This window comes from Ixodes scapularis, unplaced genomic scaffold (genome assembly GCF_016920785.2).
Source record: "Ixodes scapularis isolate PalLabHiFi unplaced genomic scaffold, ASM1692078v2 PGA_scaffold0__279_contigs__length_252992795, whole genome shotgun sequence".
Classification (NCBI taxonomy): domain Eukaryota; kingdom Metazoa; phylum Arthropoda; class Arachnida; order Ixodida; family Ixodidae; genus Ixodes; species Ixodes scapularis.
In genome coordinates, this window is record NW_024609835.1 from 247,289,254 (window position 1) to 247,303,395 (window position 14,142).

The 14,142-nt window shown below is 48.3% G+C and overlaps 1 protein-coding gene across 1 annotated transcript in view; it reads right to left on the bottom strand.

Annotated features, from left to right (window-relative positions):
• The window catches only part of LOC8025626 (sortilin-related receptor), a 286,962-nt gene that overhangs the window by 132,739 nt on the left and 140,081 nt on the right, over positions 1-14,142 (bottom strand). Inside the window, exons 21-22 of the mRNA XM_029971324.3 lie at positions 13,053-13,169; positions 9,093-9,212 (exon numbers count right to left, since the gene is read on the bottom strand). Coding sequence (XP_029827184.2) covers positions 9,093-9,212; positions 13,053-13,169 — 237 coding nt within the window. The remainder of the gene's footprint in view (positions 1-9,092; positions 9,213-13,052; positions 13,170-14,142) is intronic.

Consider the following 14,142-nt stretch of genomic DNA (forward strand, 5'->3'; position numbering starts at 1 on the left):
CGCGAGTAGCGCGGAGCACGAGCCTTGCATGCGTCTGTCGCGCCCACATCTTAGGAGCTGCAACGCACCTGCCCTTCGATTTCGACTTGTCAAGTCAAGGGAGCAAAGAAGGCGGGAGATTGCCACTTCGGGAGCTCTGTGCGCGCAGAGGAATGCGGCAGCGCGTTGAGTGACAGTTCCGACACTTCAAAGCTCACACAATCCCTGTGGCCCGGTTCTTGTCGGAATCAAGTCAGGGAAGCGCATCCCCTGCCGGCACCCACCTCTTTGGAAACCACCGTCCCAAGTTATCTATAAAAACAAAAAAGAAAAACTCCGTCTCACTAACCGTTTAGTACAGCCAAAGCTACAGGGGAGAGAGCGTATGCCAACCAAGAGAAAGGAGGAACGAGGGAGAAGTGCTGGAATTCTCTCGTTCCTCCTTTCCTTCCTATTCAACAGGTCGGGATACACTCTTTCTTCTGTAGCTTTGGCTGTACTGTGGTCGACCTGGTCACGACGCACGCGATGCACGTGTTTCCCAGCTTGAGTCTACGCTGCATTTACGGATCGCATGCTCGTCGAGGCAGCGTCTTTGATATTGTGTTCTGCGTTGCGAAGGCAGCACAGCCCGTCTGCTGCGTGTACAGTAGCTGCGTGCAACCTGCTTCACTGCTGATGGCGCCGCCAAAGCCCATGCGGAAGTGTTTGACCCTGGAACAGAAAGTCAAGCTGATCCGAGAAGTGGAAAGAGGTGGTCGACGGAAGTTGGAAATTGCGAAAGAATTCAACATCCCGGCATCAACGCTGTCAACGGCTTTTCTTCCGCGTGCATACTCGATGTGCCAGCGGATGACACATAGATCTGTGACGACCTTTACAGAACCGTGCACGACATTTTCAATGCAACTCCCGAAAACGACTTTGACTCGTTTGCGCTTGTGGATGAGGACATCTCGGTTGTCGCTCCCGTCACGGATAAGAGATCGTGGACCTTGTGTGTGGCCAGGGCGAAGACGAAGAGCCGTCAGATCAGGAACCCCGACAGGTACCCACGACTTGTGGGAATTTGCGTACCGCCACTGATTCGCTTTCCCACGTAGTACGTTAAAGGAGCTGCGCAACAATTTCAGGGCTTTGCTTAAATTATTGTGGAAGTTGATGCCTGACAATTCTGAAGTGAACTACAAAAACAGATTTTGCCTGGATACCCTAGTTTTTATTAAAAAAAATGAAAACGATCCAGGCTTTTGCCGCCTCTCAACTTGTACGTTGTCTTCCGGGTCACGTGCGCAGTGACGTTGAGGGGGTAGGCGTGGGGTTCCGGAAAAGTTCTCTCTTTAGAGCCATCAGTGAACAGCGAGAACTCCTCCACTCGCGACCGCGTGACGACGCGCTGGCGGGCGCAGCGCGAACAATGTGGTGAAAGGAGGAAAGTCTCCTGCGGGTCCGGCCATACCCGTCCGGCTCTCTCAAGGAGGTTAGGCTCTCTTCCCCTCCGGCTTCTGGCGGCTGTTCACAGTAGCAGATGGAGCTGATAGTTTTGTGGACCTAGGATAGATGGCGCCATTAAAACTCCGTATAATCAGTTTTGTCGATGATACCAGAGTTTTGAAGCATTTATATCTATGCTGGAACGACAAGATTTATAGAAAAGTTACCTTTTATCGAGCAGGTATTCGCACAACTTGCTATCTTTCTACAAGATTCCCCAGTGACGTCACGCCGCGTGTTTCTCATGGCCGCCGCTCGCGGCTGCAGGTGGGGGAATATTCTAAGTTTTGTCCCGCTATTAAGTGGCGGAATCGCAACATTTCGATGAAAGGAGGTGTGCTTTCTGTCATTTGTGACAAGGTGAACAATATCGAAAGCAGAAGACGCCAATTCTTTCAACGTTAAAATCGTTGCACAGCTCCTTTAACAACCCGAGTCCAGCCTGGTTGTTTCACGGGAGCGGGATTCCACTCCCCGCTTATTGGTACATAAAACACAACGCTACAAAACACTTAATCTAAACTACAAATACCCGCGACATTACATAAATATTTAAACGCCCGTAAAGTCAGAGTTAAACACAAGGAGGGCCCCAGGCCTCGTGTCTTGTGATTACCCTCATTAATTGGAATGGAAAAAAAAATTGTCGAAGAGTCAGGTGGGAAACAAGATGATTACATGTAAGAAATATTGTTAAAACACGGCCTTGATCAAATAGTCCGGGAACCCATAAGAACGAGTGGGCCACGAAATTCCATTTTAGATCTCTGCTTTCTTTTGACGTGCTTTCGTGAAAACGAGGTGTCTGTTGTAGACGGGATTTCAGATCATAAGCTCGTACGTGTGACGGTCACACAAAATAGCCCACCTCAAAAAAAGTGAAAGCTGCTTACAACTCCCTGTAACGCCGAATTAGAGCGCAGCTCTTGAGGAAAAGGAGGGAAGGGCACTGGGGGGGGGGGGGGGGGGGGGGGGGGGGCTAAACTAACCAAGGGGGGGGGTCACGTGACCTTGGGGGGTCACGTGACCTTGGGGGTCACGTGACCCCCAATGCCGATGATGTCATCACTGAGGTCACTTATGACGTCATCATTGACGATCACGATGCGGGTACCGACGACGTCATAGTGACGTCACTGATGACTTCACCAATGATGATGACGATGACGACGCGAATGTCGGTGACGTCATCAGTGATGATGACGATGACGATGCGGATGTCGGTAACGTCATCAGTGATGATGACGATGACGATGCGGATGACGGTGACGTCATCAGTGATGATGACGATGACGATGCGGGTGCCGGTGACGTCATCAGTGACGATGACGATGACGATGTGGATGCCGGTGACGACATCAGTGACGTCACTGATGACGTCATCAGTGATGATGACGATGACGATGCGGATGTCGGTAACGTCATCAGTGATGATGACGATGACGATGCGGATGCCGGTGACGTCATCAGTGATGATGACGATGACGATGTGGATGCCGGTGACGTCATCAGTGATGATGACGATGACGATGTGGATGCCGGTGACGTCATCAGTGATGATGACGATGTGGATGCCGGTGACGTCATCAGTGACGATGACGTCATTGGGGGTCACGCGACATCGGCGGGGGTCACGTGACCTCAGGGGAGTCACGTGACCTCAGGGGAGTCACGTGACTTCGGAGGGTCACGTGACCTCGGGGGGGGTCACGTGCCCCCCACGAGGTCACGTGACCCCGGTGGGGGGCTCGCGCGGTGCATTATGGGACATTTCCCATGATGCACCGGGGTCACGTGACCTCGGGGGGGTCACGTGCCCCCCCACGAAGTCACGTGACCCCGGTGGGGGGCTCGCGCGGTGCATTATGGGACATTTCCCATGATGCACCGCGCGGTTACGCCGACGGCGACGCCGACGGCGACGCCACCGGCGACGGCGACGCCGCTCAAGCCGGAAACGGGCCCCTAAGAGCTGCGCTCTAAAACAGAAAAAGAATACGGCACTCGTTTACAACTTTGAAAAAGCTGAGGACACAACTGTCTTAAGATTATTTGGATTATTCTCTCGATTCTTTTCGCCAGGATGCTAAGGTTGAAAGCCTCTGGAATCACTTTAAGGAAGCAGTAAACTACTGTCTAACAGCGTATGTTCCTCAGAGAATAAAAAAAATTAATAAGACAAATCCTTGGGTCACACGTGAGATCATCCACTTAAAGCGCAGATTAAAACGCAAGACTGTGTAAGCACCGGAACTTATTAGTAATTAGTTCTTTAAGCCGTGATGTGAAAAGGAAACTCAAAGATTCCAAAACTAGCTTCTTTGCAAATACGATGAATATGATTTTAAAAACGTCGCCCCATAAGTTTTGGCAACAACTGCCCCCTAAGCAGAAAGTTATAAAAGAAGTTTATGTGGATGGTGCTATATGCGATAATCCGCTTACCGTAGCAAATGAATTCAATAGCTACTTTCACTCGGTTTTTTCAGCGGGCACATCTGTAAATGACCTGACTGACAACGAACGCAGTCTGCAAACACAGCCTATTTAAGTTACTTACGAGGGAGTGAGGGCCTTACTACTAAATATTGACATAAAAAAATCACCGGGACCAGATAAAATCCCAAATGAATTCCTGAGGCGTTACTGCAAACCGGTTTCACGTTTTTTGACCATTATCTTTCAACAGTCGCTAAATACATGTTGCTTACCAAAGGATTGGTTAATTTCCAAAGTTGTACTCATTCACAAATCGGGCAACCACCTTGAAGTTCAAAACTACCGGCCAATATCGTTGACATCAACAACCTGCAAAATGCTCGAACACATCATTTATAAACATCTCGTTGATTTTCTAGAAGACAGAAACCTTTTTTATGATAAACAACACGGTTTTCGCAGGAAGCTATCGACTATCACCCAGTTGTTTGAATCAACTCATCAGTTTGGAAAAGTGCTAAATGTTTGTGGCCAAGTAGATGTTGTATCTATCGACTTATCTAAAGCATTTGACTGAGTCACGCGTACAAAGTTACCTGAAAAGTTATTGCTTCTCGGTGTTGATAAGAACTTGGTTCTCTGGATTAAATCATACTTATCCGATAGGACATAGTACGTTGAAATTGACGGTCATGCGTCATCTGCTTTACCGGTCATGTCTGGCGTACCCCGAGGATCTGTTTTGGGGCCAGTTTTGTTTTTAGTTTATGTTAACGATATCGCTCGAGATATCGACCCAGCTGCAGAAGTGCGTTTGTTTGCTGATGATTGTTTGGTTTACATCCCCGTAGTAACTGTACATGATCGAGAATTATTGAATGACTCCTCGACGACTATATTTCACTGGTGCGAAAAATGGGATATGCGAATCAATTTTGATAAAACTAGTGTCTTAAGCATAACCAAAAAGAAGTCTCCGTTGACGCTCTCGTATGAAATAGATGGTGTAGTTTTGCAACGTTCTAACACTATTAAGTATCTTGGTATTACTATCTCGGGGGATCTCAGCTGGAATACGCACATTACAAACGTATGTAATTCAGCATATGGGAAACTTTGTTCTATGAGGCGATCTCTAAGACGGACAAACTCCGATATCCGGACCAACGTTTAGAAAACTCTTGTGCGCTTGACATTGGAATATGCATCGGTAATATGGGACCCCTACGCACAAACTCAAAGAGATAAAGTGGAGCGCACTCAAAGGCTAGCAGCAAGGTTTATCTTTTCTAAATACGATAGACACGAGTCTGTTTCGGCATTGTTGAGGGAAGCCCAATTATCCTCCTTGGCGTCAAGATGAAGAATTGCCCGGCTGAAGTTTTTTTATTTGTTGCATTTTAAATATCTTCATATTGACACGCAAACTTATATCAGATCTCCTAGAAGACGGTCTCGACGACTAAACAATCAATTGTCAGTTGACCCATTTATGCCCAATATTGACATTTTTAAATATTCATTTCTTGTCAAAACAATAGAACAATGGAACAGATTACCCCCGAGTGTTTTTTCGGACGTCACGTCTGTTTGAAGAATTTGAAGAAAAGTTGATCAACTGGTTTGCTGACGAGCAGTTGCACCGTGAGAATGACTGTTCTATGTATAATTTCTTGTGTCACCTGTATTTTGTTTGATGTATTACTGTATCCACTCCTGCTATAAACCGCAAGGGTTGGCAGTATTTGAAATCAATAAATAAATAAATAAAATAATACCCTAGATCCGGTCGCACACACTTGCCTGTTTTTGGTTCCGTTCGGGGAACTAAGAGGCTTTTGTCTCCCGGTCCCCCGACTATATCGATCGATGGGCGAGGAGCCTTTTACTCGCCCGAACTGGGCAGAGCCGTTTATCGAGAGAGTTTGGCCATACATTGGTTTGAATAGGCGAGCATCTCGGGGCCAACCACAGGCCGCGAAATAGCCCCTAGCGGTGGTCGTGAGCTCTAAATTTGTGACACGAGTAATTCAAGCCGTTTTAGCGTCGCTAGAGTTAAAAGGTGTAACTCTCAGTGACTGAAAACTTTGTGCGTGCGAGTTTTCGTCACGCCAATATTCAAGTGTAGAATAAACGAACGTGCGCTCCAAACCAGGGCCAGCTTGCTAGAAACAGCGTCTCAGATGAGACGGTGAAAGAAAGCACTGCCAAAGCCAGCGCACGAGCCGAGCGGGACACCGCGTCTCCAGACGCTCACGCGCCCCACCTTTTGCGCTGTTTTCTTTCTGCCAGTCACAGGACGCTGTTCTAACAAGCCAACATCAGCAGTGCAGAGAAAGGCGTGGGCACGAGCGCGTGGCTTTGGAAAGTGGCTCCTATGCACGAGTTCACGTACAAACAAAAGCGTTTTGCTGAGCTAGGTTCACGCGCCTGTACCTTTGTCTTCACTGCCGACATTTGTGAGATGGAGCAGAGAGGCCGAGATTGAACGCCTCCATTTCACACTTTGAATGTCGTTTGCAATATTCTGACGTCGCGGTCTCCTGATTGGTCGACGCTGTGTCACAAATTTTGTTTACGCTCTAAGCGCGGGGGGAATATTCGGCGCTGGCGGCGGCCTTTGCTCCGCCTGTTGGCCAAACTCTCCCCATACACGGCTCTGGGACTGGGGCGCCTGCAGCGCCATCCAGTGGCTAGGAGAGAAAGCGGCACGTCGGGAGCCGAATTCGAGATCCCAATCGACCCCGCCGCGACACGACAATGTGATCCTGTCTGAGGCAAAGCAACTGCATAGCCGCCTCACGGCCAAGATGCCAGAGTAGTTTGATGGGCACCCTCGTGAATGCATGGGGCGCCACAGACTGGAGAAACGCAAAACATACTTCGCCTTCGCAACAAGGTGGAGTGTGGCGGCGGTGATGACAGCCTCATGCGGGGCTTGAGGCAGTTGGAGGAGGCTTTTTTAATGCCTGGCAAAAACACCCGGCAAACTGATCGCCGTTAAGCCTGGCTCATCAGCAAAGTTTGTTTCATTGAATATGAAACGCACTGTTCCTGTGCACTTTCAAGGTTACTCTTACTCTTTTTGTGGCTCTCACGTTTTTATCGAATTACTGCTTTTATCAAATATTTTTGCCGTCCCGTTGACTTCGTTATAACGAGGGATTACTGTATTCTGTTTAAGACTACCTGTGCGACCTGAAAGTCTGTACTTACATTCAACGGCAGAAGGTGGCACCCACAAGTAAGACATCCACGGAGTGCCATCCAGTCTCCACTGCCTCTGCCACGCTAGTACGGCGACTTCTACGAGATGCAGCGTTTTAACACTTACCGTATAAACCAGAATTAAATTAATTTTTGAAAATGGACCTGAAAAAGTTGACCCTCATCTTATATAATGGTCATTAGTGGAAAAACAAAAATAATCTCGCAACACTGGGTGGCTAAAGCCGCCATCTTGTTTTTCTTTGCAATCGCCTAGCATTCGTCCACTTGCCACGACGGTCACAATCCACATCTACCGTTGCCGCTCCCGGAGTGATAATGAGCGGAAGTAGAAGACAGTTCCTGGTAGCCTTCCAGAAGAAGGCAATCGCCTATGCAGAGATCTACGGGAACCTTGCAGCGCAGCGAGGTTCGGTGTATCGGACAAAAGCATACGCTCCTGACGAGGCCAGAGACAAAAACTGGTGGCGTGCAGCAAAGCGAAGAAAACTTCATTTCGTGGAAGGACAGCAGTGTACAGTGAAACCTGTTTAGAACGAACCCGCACACAGCGAATTATTGTCGATATAAAACTCGCGGAAAATTTAAATAAAAATGTGCATAAAAGGTTCTTTTTATAACGAACAACACATTGGCTATATCAAACTTTTTTCCCCCCGGGAAGGCTTCCAAAAACGCGCAAACAATCGTCTTCTAGCCTGTCCCTTCCCCAAAAAAAGAAGTAGGAAAGAAAGAAAATTCAAAAAGCTCAAGTTGCGAACAAAGTTGAGCGAAAAGAAGCGGTTCAGAAAAAAAAAGGGGGGGGGAGAGAAAGGTAAAAAAAACACACTCTGCACACACGCAAAAAAAAAATATATTCACTTCAAAGTGTTTGCCCACGAGGAGAAGCGATGCAGAAAGCTAAAAAGAAAAAACTCTGCACAAAAAAAAAAAAAAACCCTTTTTAGCGAGTTGTTCCGAGGCAAAAGGGAAGGGATGAGAAAGAGAGTCTCTTGCCTTACAACGAACTCACTGTGGAAGTTCGTTGTAAATGTTTTTTGCTATATCAAACTACTTGCTATCACGAACTAATCGTAGCGTTTCCTGCTGTTCCTTATAAACGGGTTTGACTGTACCCCGAATTGCAAACAAAGGTGGCAGATTTCATTTGGAATCTGCGCACCAGATCGCTACCTGTGACGTTGGAATGCATCCGTACGAAAGCCGTCGAGGTTGCTCGTGCCTCGGGACTCCGAAGGTGCAATTCAAAAGGATGTCAGCGTCCCTTTGAATTGCGTAAGTGAACTCGTTGTCGGGCGAAGGTTCTGGAGAATCTGAGTAGTAACGCTGGCGCACGTCCCGTTTTATTACGTGGGAAGCGATTAAATAAATGTGCCGTGTTTTCTCGTCCTTCCGTATGCTTGGCCAAATTTGTTACCGAGGTAAGGTTGTATTTTCTTGCCATAAAAGCTTTTTTTTGCTTTTTGTAACTTGTAAATTAGGGAGTAGACCTTCTTCCGGTTCAACCTATATTCAAGTTTACACAGTATCTCCTCTAGTCAAAATTTAAAAAATGTGTCGTCCTCGTCCCGCACGTCTCATTCTCAGCCTGCAAGTAGTTTTTTTCGCTTCGAGTTACTAACATTTTATCCGCGGCATTTCGCGCGCAAGTGGCCTCTTACAGACAACTTAGAACAAGGCCAATGTGATGCGCACAGTGTAGGAAGTAACTTTTTGTCCCAAAACTGCGTCGAGACGTATCAAAATTGAGTCGGCGCCGAAACTGGATAGATGATAGGAACACGCCTAGTGCGGGGCAAGCGGCACAAAAACAAGAGCAGCACTAACAGTCACTTGGAATGCCTAGCAGTTATCGGTCATCCGCAACGTCACGCGAACAGGCGATGTTGGGGTTACGTCCCACGCACAGACACAAAAGAGCCGAGGCATGCTGCCCAAAGAGGAGGACTCACTGGTGCAGTTGACCTCGTCCGAAGCGTCACCGCAGTCGTCCTCCATGTCGCATGCCAGAGAGCGCCGTATGCAGCGGCCGTTGCGGCAGCCAAACTCCTCGGGTGCGCAGGTGGCAAAGGCTGGCACAGACAAGGACGCACTCTCACCACCGCCGTTTTACGCCCAGGCTGTGCACAGATGCATTTCCTACTCCGCAAATCCCCGGTGGCGACTTCCCAATGGAAGGACCTCGTATGCAATAACACGCCAATTGGGGAGAGTCCGGCACTTTTTTTATCGGTAACGGAGCTTCTCTAGCGCAGGGGTTCTCAAACTGGGTTCCAGGGAACACAGGGGTTCCACGAGCTGGTCTCATGGGTTCCACGAACAACCAAATTGCAACCCCCCCCTCCACCCCTCCCCCCTCCCCTCCCCTCTCCTCTCCCTCTCCCCCCCACGCCGCAGGCTGCGCGGAAGGACCATGCAAAGCACCTTCATCTCACTTTGTACTGAGATCGCGATTGATATGGTGGGGATATATGGGAAGCAACCCAAGCAAAATTGCCTACAATTGAGCATCTGTTGCATCTCAGTCAGCAAATATGGAGGGGGGGGGGGAGGGTTCCCTGGGGTTCCGCGAGATCAAAAAGTTTGAGAACCCCTGCTCCAGCGGGTCTTGCAGCAGGCAAAACGTTGCTTCGGAGCAGCCACTGGTGCAGTTTGAGCAGGTGCCAATACATATACAGGGTCTTTCCGAAAACATGGGCAAAAAAGCTATGCAAATACTCGAATATAGATATTCGAATCGAATAGGAAGTTCCCAAATAATGCGATTCGCGAATCGAATCAAACAATCATCAATAATCAATAAATCAATAATTAACGATGGAACCCCCCAAAAGTCATTATTTACCCAATTACAGTCGCCAAACGATTTTTCGAACTTTGCAGGAACTGAAGAAATGTCCGAGTAATAAAGGAGTCCGAAAAATCAGCAGATTAAAAAACTTGTCTTTATCACACCTAAGTGGGCTTAAAAAAGCCGTAAAGAGTGCCCTGCTTCAGGTTACGCCTGCATGCCTTGTTTCAGGTTATGCCTCCGTTTGCGTTTGGCCACTTTCTGTCCGCTTGAGAATTGCTGCCTTCTTTTCTAGCGTTATAATCGAGTATTTTCTGCGCTTCTTAGCGACACATCGCGGCGGCGAAGGAACAGGTGGGGCAATGACCAGGCCAGCTTAGTCCGAAAACACGATTCACTGATATGACATCCAGACGAGAGGCGCAAGCAAGGAGGTTAAAAGTACTAGGAGAGGGCACGTTGCAATATCGGTGAAGCCTAGTCATAAAAAGTTTAAACGATGTCGTGGCCAACGTGACCGTAGATCTCTCTGGCTATTGGTGTGCGTGACATGTCACGTGTGAGATGGATGGTTGATTGTAGAAGGACTCCTCGCAGGCTTGCGCGCGCTCCGTCCGGTAGGTTTTATCAGATCGAAGGCTAGCCTGTGGTGCATTCTAGTACCCCATAGCTAGACGAAGGCTAGCTACGGTCACGTGATGTGGTCACGTTGGCGTGGTAAGTGAGGAGAGTAAGGAGGAAAATGAGAAAGAGGCGAGGCGTCAAGGGAGCATGGCTCGTGGAGGCTACCTGGCTGCCGTCATGCCCTCTCCTACGCTTCTATCCTCCTTGGGCGCAAGTCTATGACTGCAATGGCGAATCAATAAAGCGAAATGGAAACAACAATGATGATGATAATGATGCGCAGCTAGAGAAGAAAAAAAAGCCGTACAGCATTACCTAGCAGTAGGACTTAGCAGTATTTAAGCAGCGCAGCCGTCGTCCAAACCAAGCCAATCCATGTGCAGCCAACATAGAATCCAAAATGGCCGCTTCTTGGCGGTGTTTCCCGCTGATCGCTCGCGACGACTTTGACCGAAAAATTTAACTTTCGGACTTGAAGCTGTTCGAAATATTGGTCGTGAATATGCACTATTTCTATCGGGTCGGTCACGGTTCCTCCTTTAGGTAGGAAATATCGAACAAGTCCGAATTATCGGCATCCGAAAAATCGGTCGGCGACTGTATATTGAACGCTAATCGTTCTTTAACGGGCCCTTTGACACAGACCAGCACGGCGTCAACTGTAATTTCTGCGCGATGCATAGTTTTTGCAGGAGTAATTTTGCCGCGTTTCAGGAAACAGCCTGTATGCTAGCGCGTTACTCGTCATAGAGGATCCATCTTTGGGTCCTCGGTGACGCCACATTGTCATTGGGCATCATGACGGATGAAAATACATTCACCTAGTGTATGTAGCTATACTGCGGGAACAACCAGCCACAAAAAGTGGGAAAGCATAGATATGTGCTTTGAAACTAACACTGCACATTACTCTGCACCATTAGCAGCCTTGGAGCCAAGTTAAGTCAGAGTTTGGCGACCTGTCAGATGACTGATGCGTGCAAACTAAGCTATTGTATTTATTACGATACAGCTCCGAATGTTTTTGTTGGATTTCGTTTCATCTATTGCTCGACCGATATTACTAGAGTCGGTTACAGGCTAAGAGTCCAGCGGAGGTCCGCCACAAGCTTTTTGTCTTCGATAACACTTGGTCGCGTGCAGTCAAGGCCCAACGGAAGGCGGCTCGGAAATGGGGCTTCTATCGAATTCTTAGTCTGTCATCGACTATAATATGCATAATTTCGGCCCATCCAGGTAAAGCATATGCACTCCACATCAGCCGTTGGTGCTAGCATGCCAGTGCGAAGCAGTGAAGCCCAAAGCAAATGCTCCGGTGCAAAACGGTGAAGCTTGGAGCACGTACGCCACTTCGAAATGGTGAAGATTAGAGCAAGTGGCACGAGTCTCTCTGAAACGTCTCAAGCACCCGCGCGTACCAATTGATTTGATCAGTCTGCTTACTTTCAGACTGAAGGGAAACATTTAAATTTTAGGCTATGCACAGTATTGTGCAATTGCCTCCATAAGAACCTTCCCTCTTACAGCGCAGCCCTTAGGCACCCGTTTCCAGGTTTTGCGGCATCGCCGTCGACGTAACCGGCCCGCTAAATTTAGCGGGCCGATTACGCCGGCCCACTAATTCAATTCCCCGCTAAATTTAGCGGGAAAATTCAGTTTCTGCGCTACATTTAGCGGACAATTTCGGTTTCTCTGCTAGATTTGGTGGGAAAATTGACGTCACGTGACCTCAGCACCAATTCAGTTCCCCTCCAAATTTAGCGGGGAATTGAATTGGTGTAGAGGTCACGTGATGTCAATTAGTGATATCATAGTGCAGCATTTCCATTACCTATCACTGAATTACTCCGATATTTCTAAATTAAACTGGAAGAAAGTTTTTTAAACGCAAGATTTTGCCTTCACACAAAAAACTTGGAGGACACTTAAACTTCGCCTTTAAGAGTGGAACACGACAGCTAAACATATAAACTCCCACTCATCCCCAAGCCGTGCAACCGTCTCTGCGTCAGTAGAGTGTCCGGCTCGCAACCGAAGGGTCGTGGGTTCGAATCCCGCCTAAAGTTCTTTAAATTTTTGCTTTAAGGCAAATGAATTACTTTATACAGTGAAATCATTCGAGACATTCGGCGACCTTTAATTCACATTACACATCATGTTTTGGTCGCTTGCATTCCCCACGTGACGTCGCGTTTCATGCGTGCATTGTTCGAAAGTCCTGCGCGAGGTCACGTGGCTGCGACGTCGTGACCCTGTCAACCAATCAGGATTTTCCCGTCACGATGCCACCGATGCCGCCTTTTCTGCGACACGAGCTCCTTAACACTATTGCATTATTATTCTGACGCGGCAATTTACGTATGCCCTCCCAGAGATTTTCTGGCAAAGTTGATACTCCAATGACAAGGTGCACACTGCAAAGAACCCTCCAGTGAATTTGTGGCCCAACGGGCAGTGAGGAAAGCAGTGAAGCCGAAAAGGGGAGGAGCTTCCTCACTGCAGTTGGACTCGTCCGAGTTGTCGCCGCAGTCGTCCTCCGTGTCGCACTTCCAGGGGGATGGGATGCATTGGCCGTTGGCGCAGGCAAACTGGCTCGCAGGGCACTTCGACTGGCCTGCAACAGGGGGTGCCCATTAGAAAAGGAAGCGCTCGTAACTGGGCTCTTGTCTGCTTCCCCTCCCAGGGACCAATTCTGTCCCAAGTATTGGTAAACTAGAAGAGCCAGTCATAGGGTACACAAGTGCAAATATGGAAACAAACTTTTATCACGCCAGACTCTCGATCGACGAGACTGCGAGAAAGAGGTTCTTAAAATTAGGGGTGTCGTAAACCTGCCAGGTTTCAAATCCAACGAGGTTAAACTTTTTCAAACATTTTGAGCCAAGTTCGGTGAACAAATGGTTAAATGACGCTGATGTCTAGTGGAAGCAGACGATAGAACCGTGGCTCGGATGAATATAACCATGTGCATCCCACGGCCGTCGGAATGGCCCACTGTGGCTGTTGCTGCGGACGGTTCCGTTGCTCCGACTCTCCAAGGTCCCACCACGAAGTTCCTTATGTTGTCTTTGTGTCGTTGTGCCTCGCTCTGTCTCGACGACCCAGCAACGGGACTTAAGTGTCCGAACGCCTGGACCACTCGAACCGTGTCCTTTCTCGTCAACGTTGGCACTGTCCGGTTGTTCTGGGTGGCAGCTTGGTTGCTTGATACATAAAAACATGGCGCAAAGCTGGCCAAACCGACGGGCATCTGGCACGCCCCAGCGGAGGATTAATTTGGACCACCTGGGGATCCTTTGACGTGCGACCGAAAGCTCGGTTACACGGCGCCTCCTCCACTATAAGAAGAGCGGAGAAGCTTAACTCATCGGATCCCGAAGTAGTCACATAATGCGTATATCGTGTGTGTGTCATTAAGGCAGCAGTAAGCATGATAATCAAGCTAATCCTAGACAACCAGGGAAGCTAAGAACAACCAGCTGGACCTAAGCTTACACTACGTATATCCTGGCATAGCCGAGCTAAGCCACTGTTTGGTTTTTTTGACTCGTGATTAAGGAGAATATTTGATATACAGTGTAGACCGC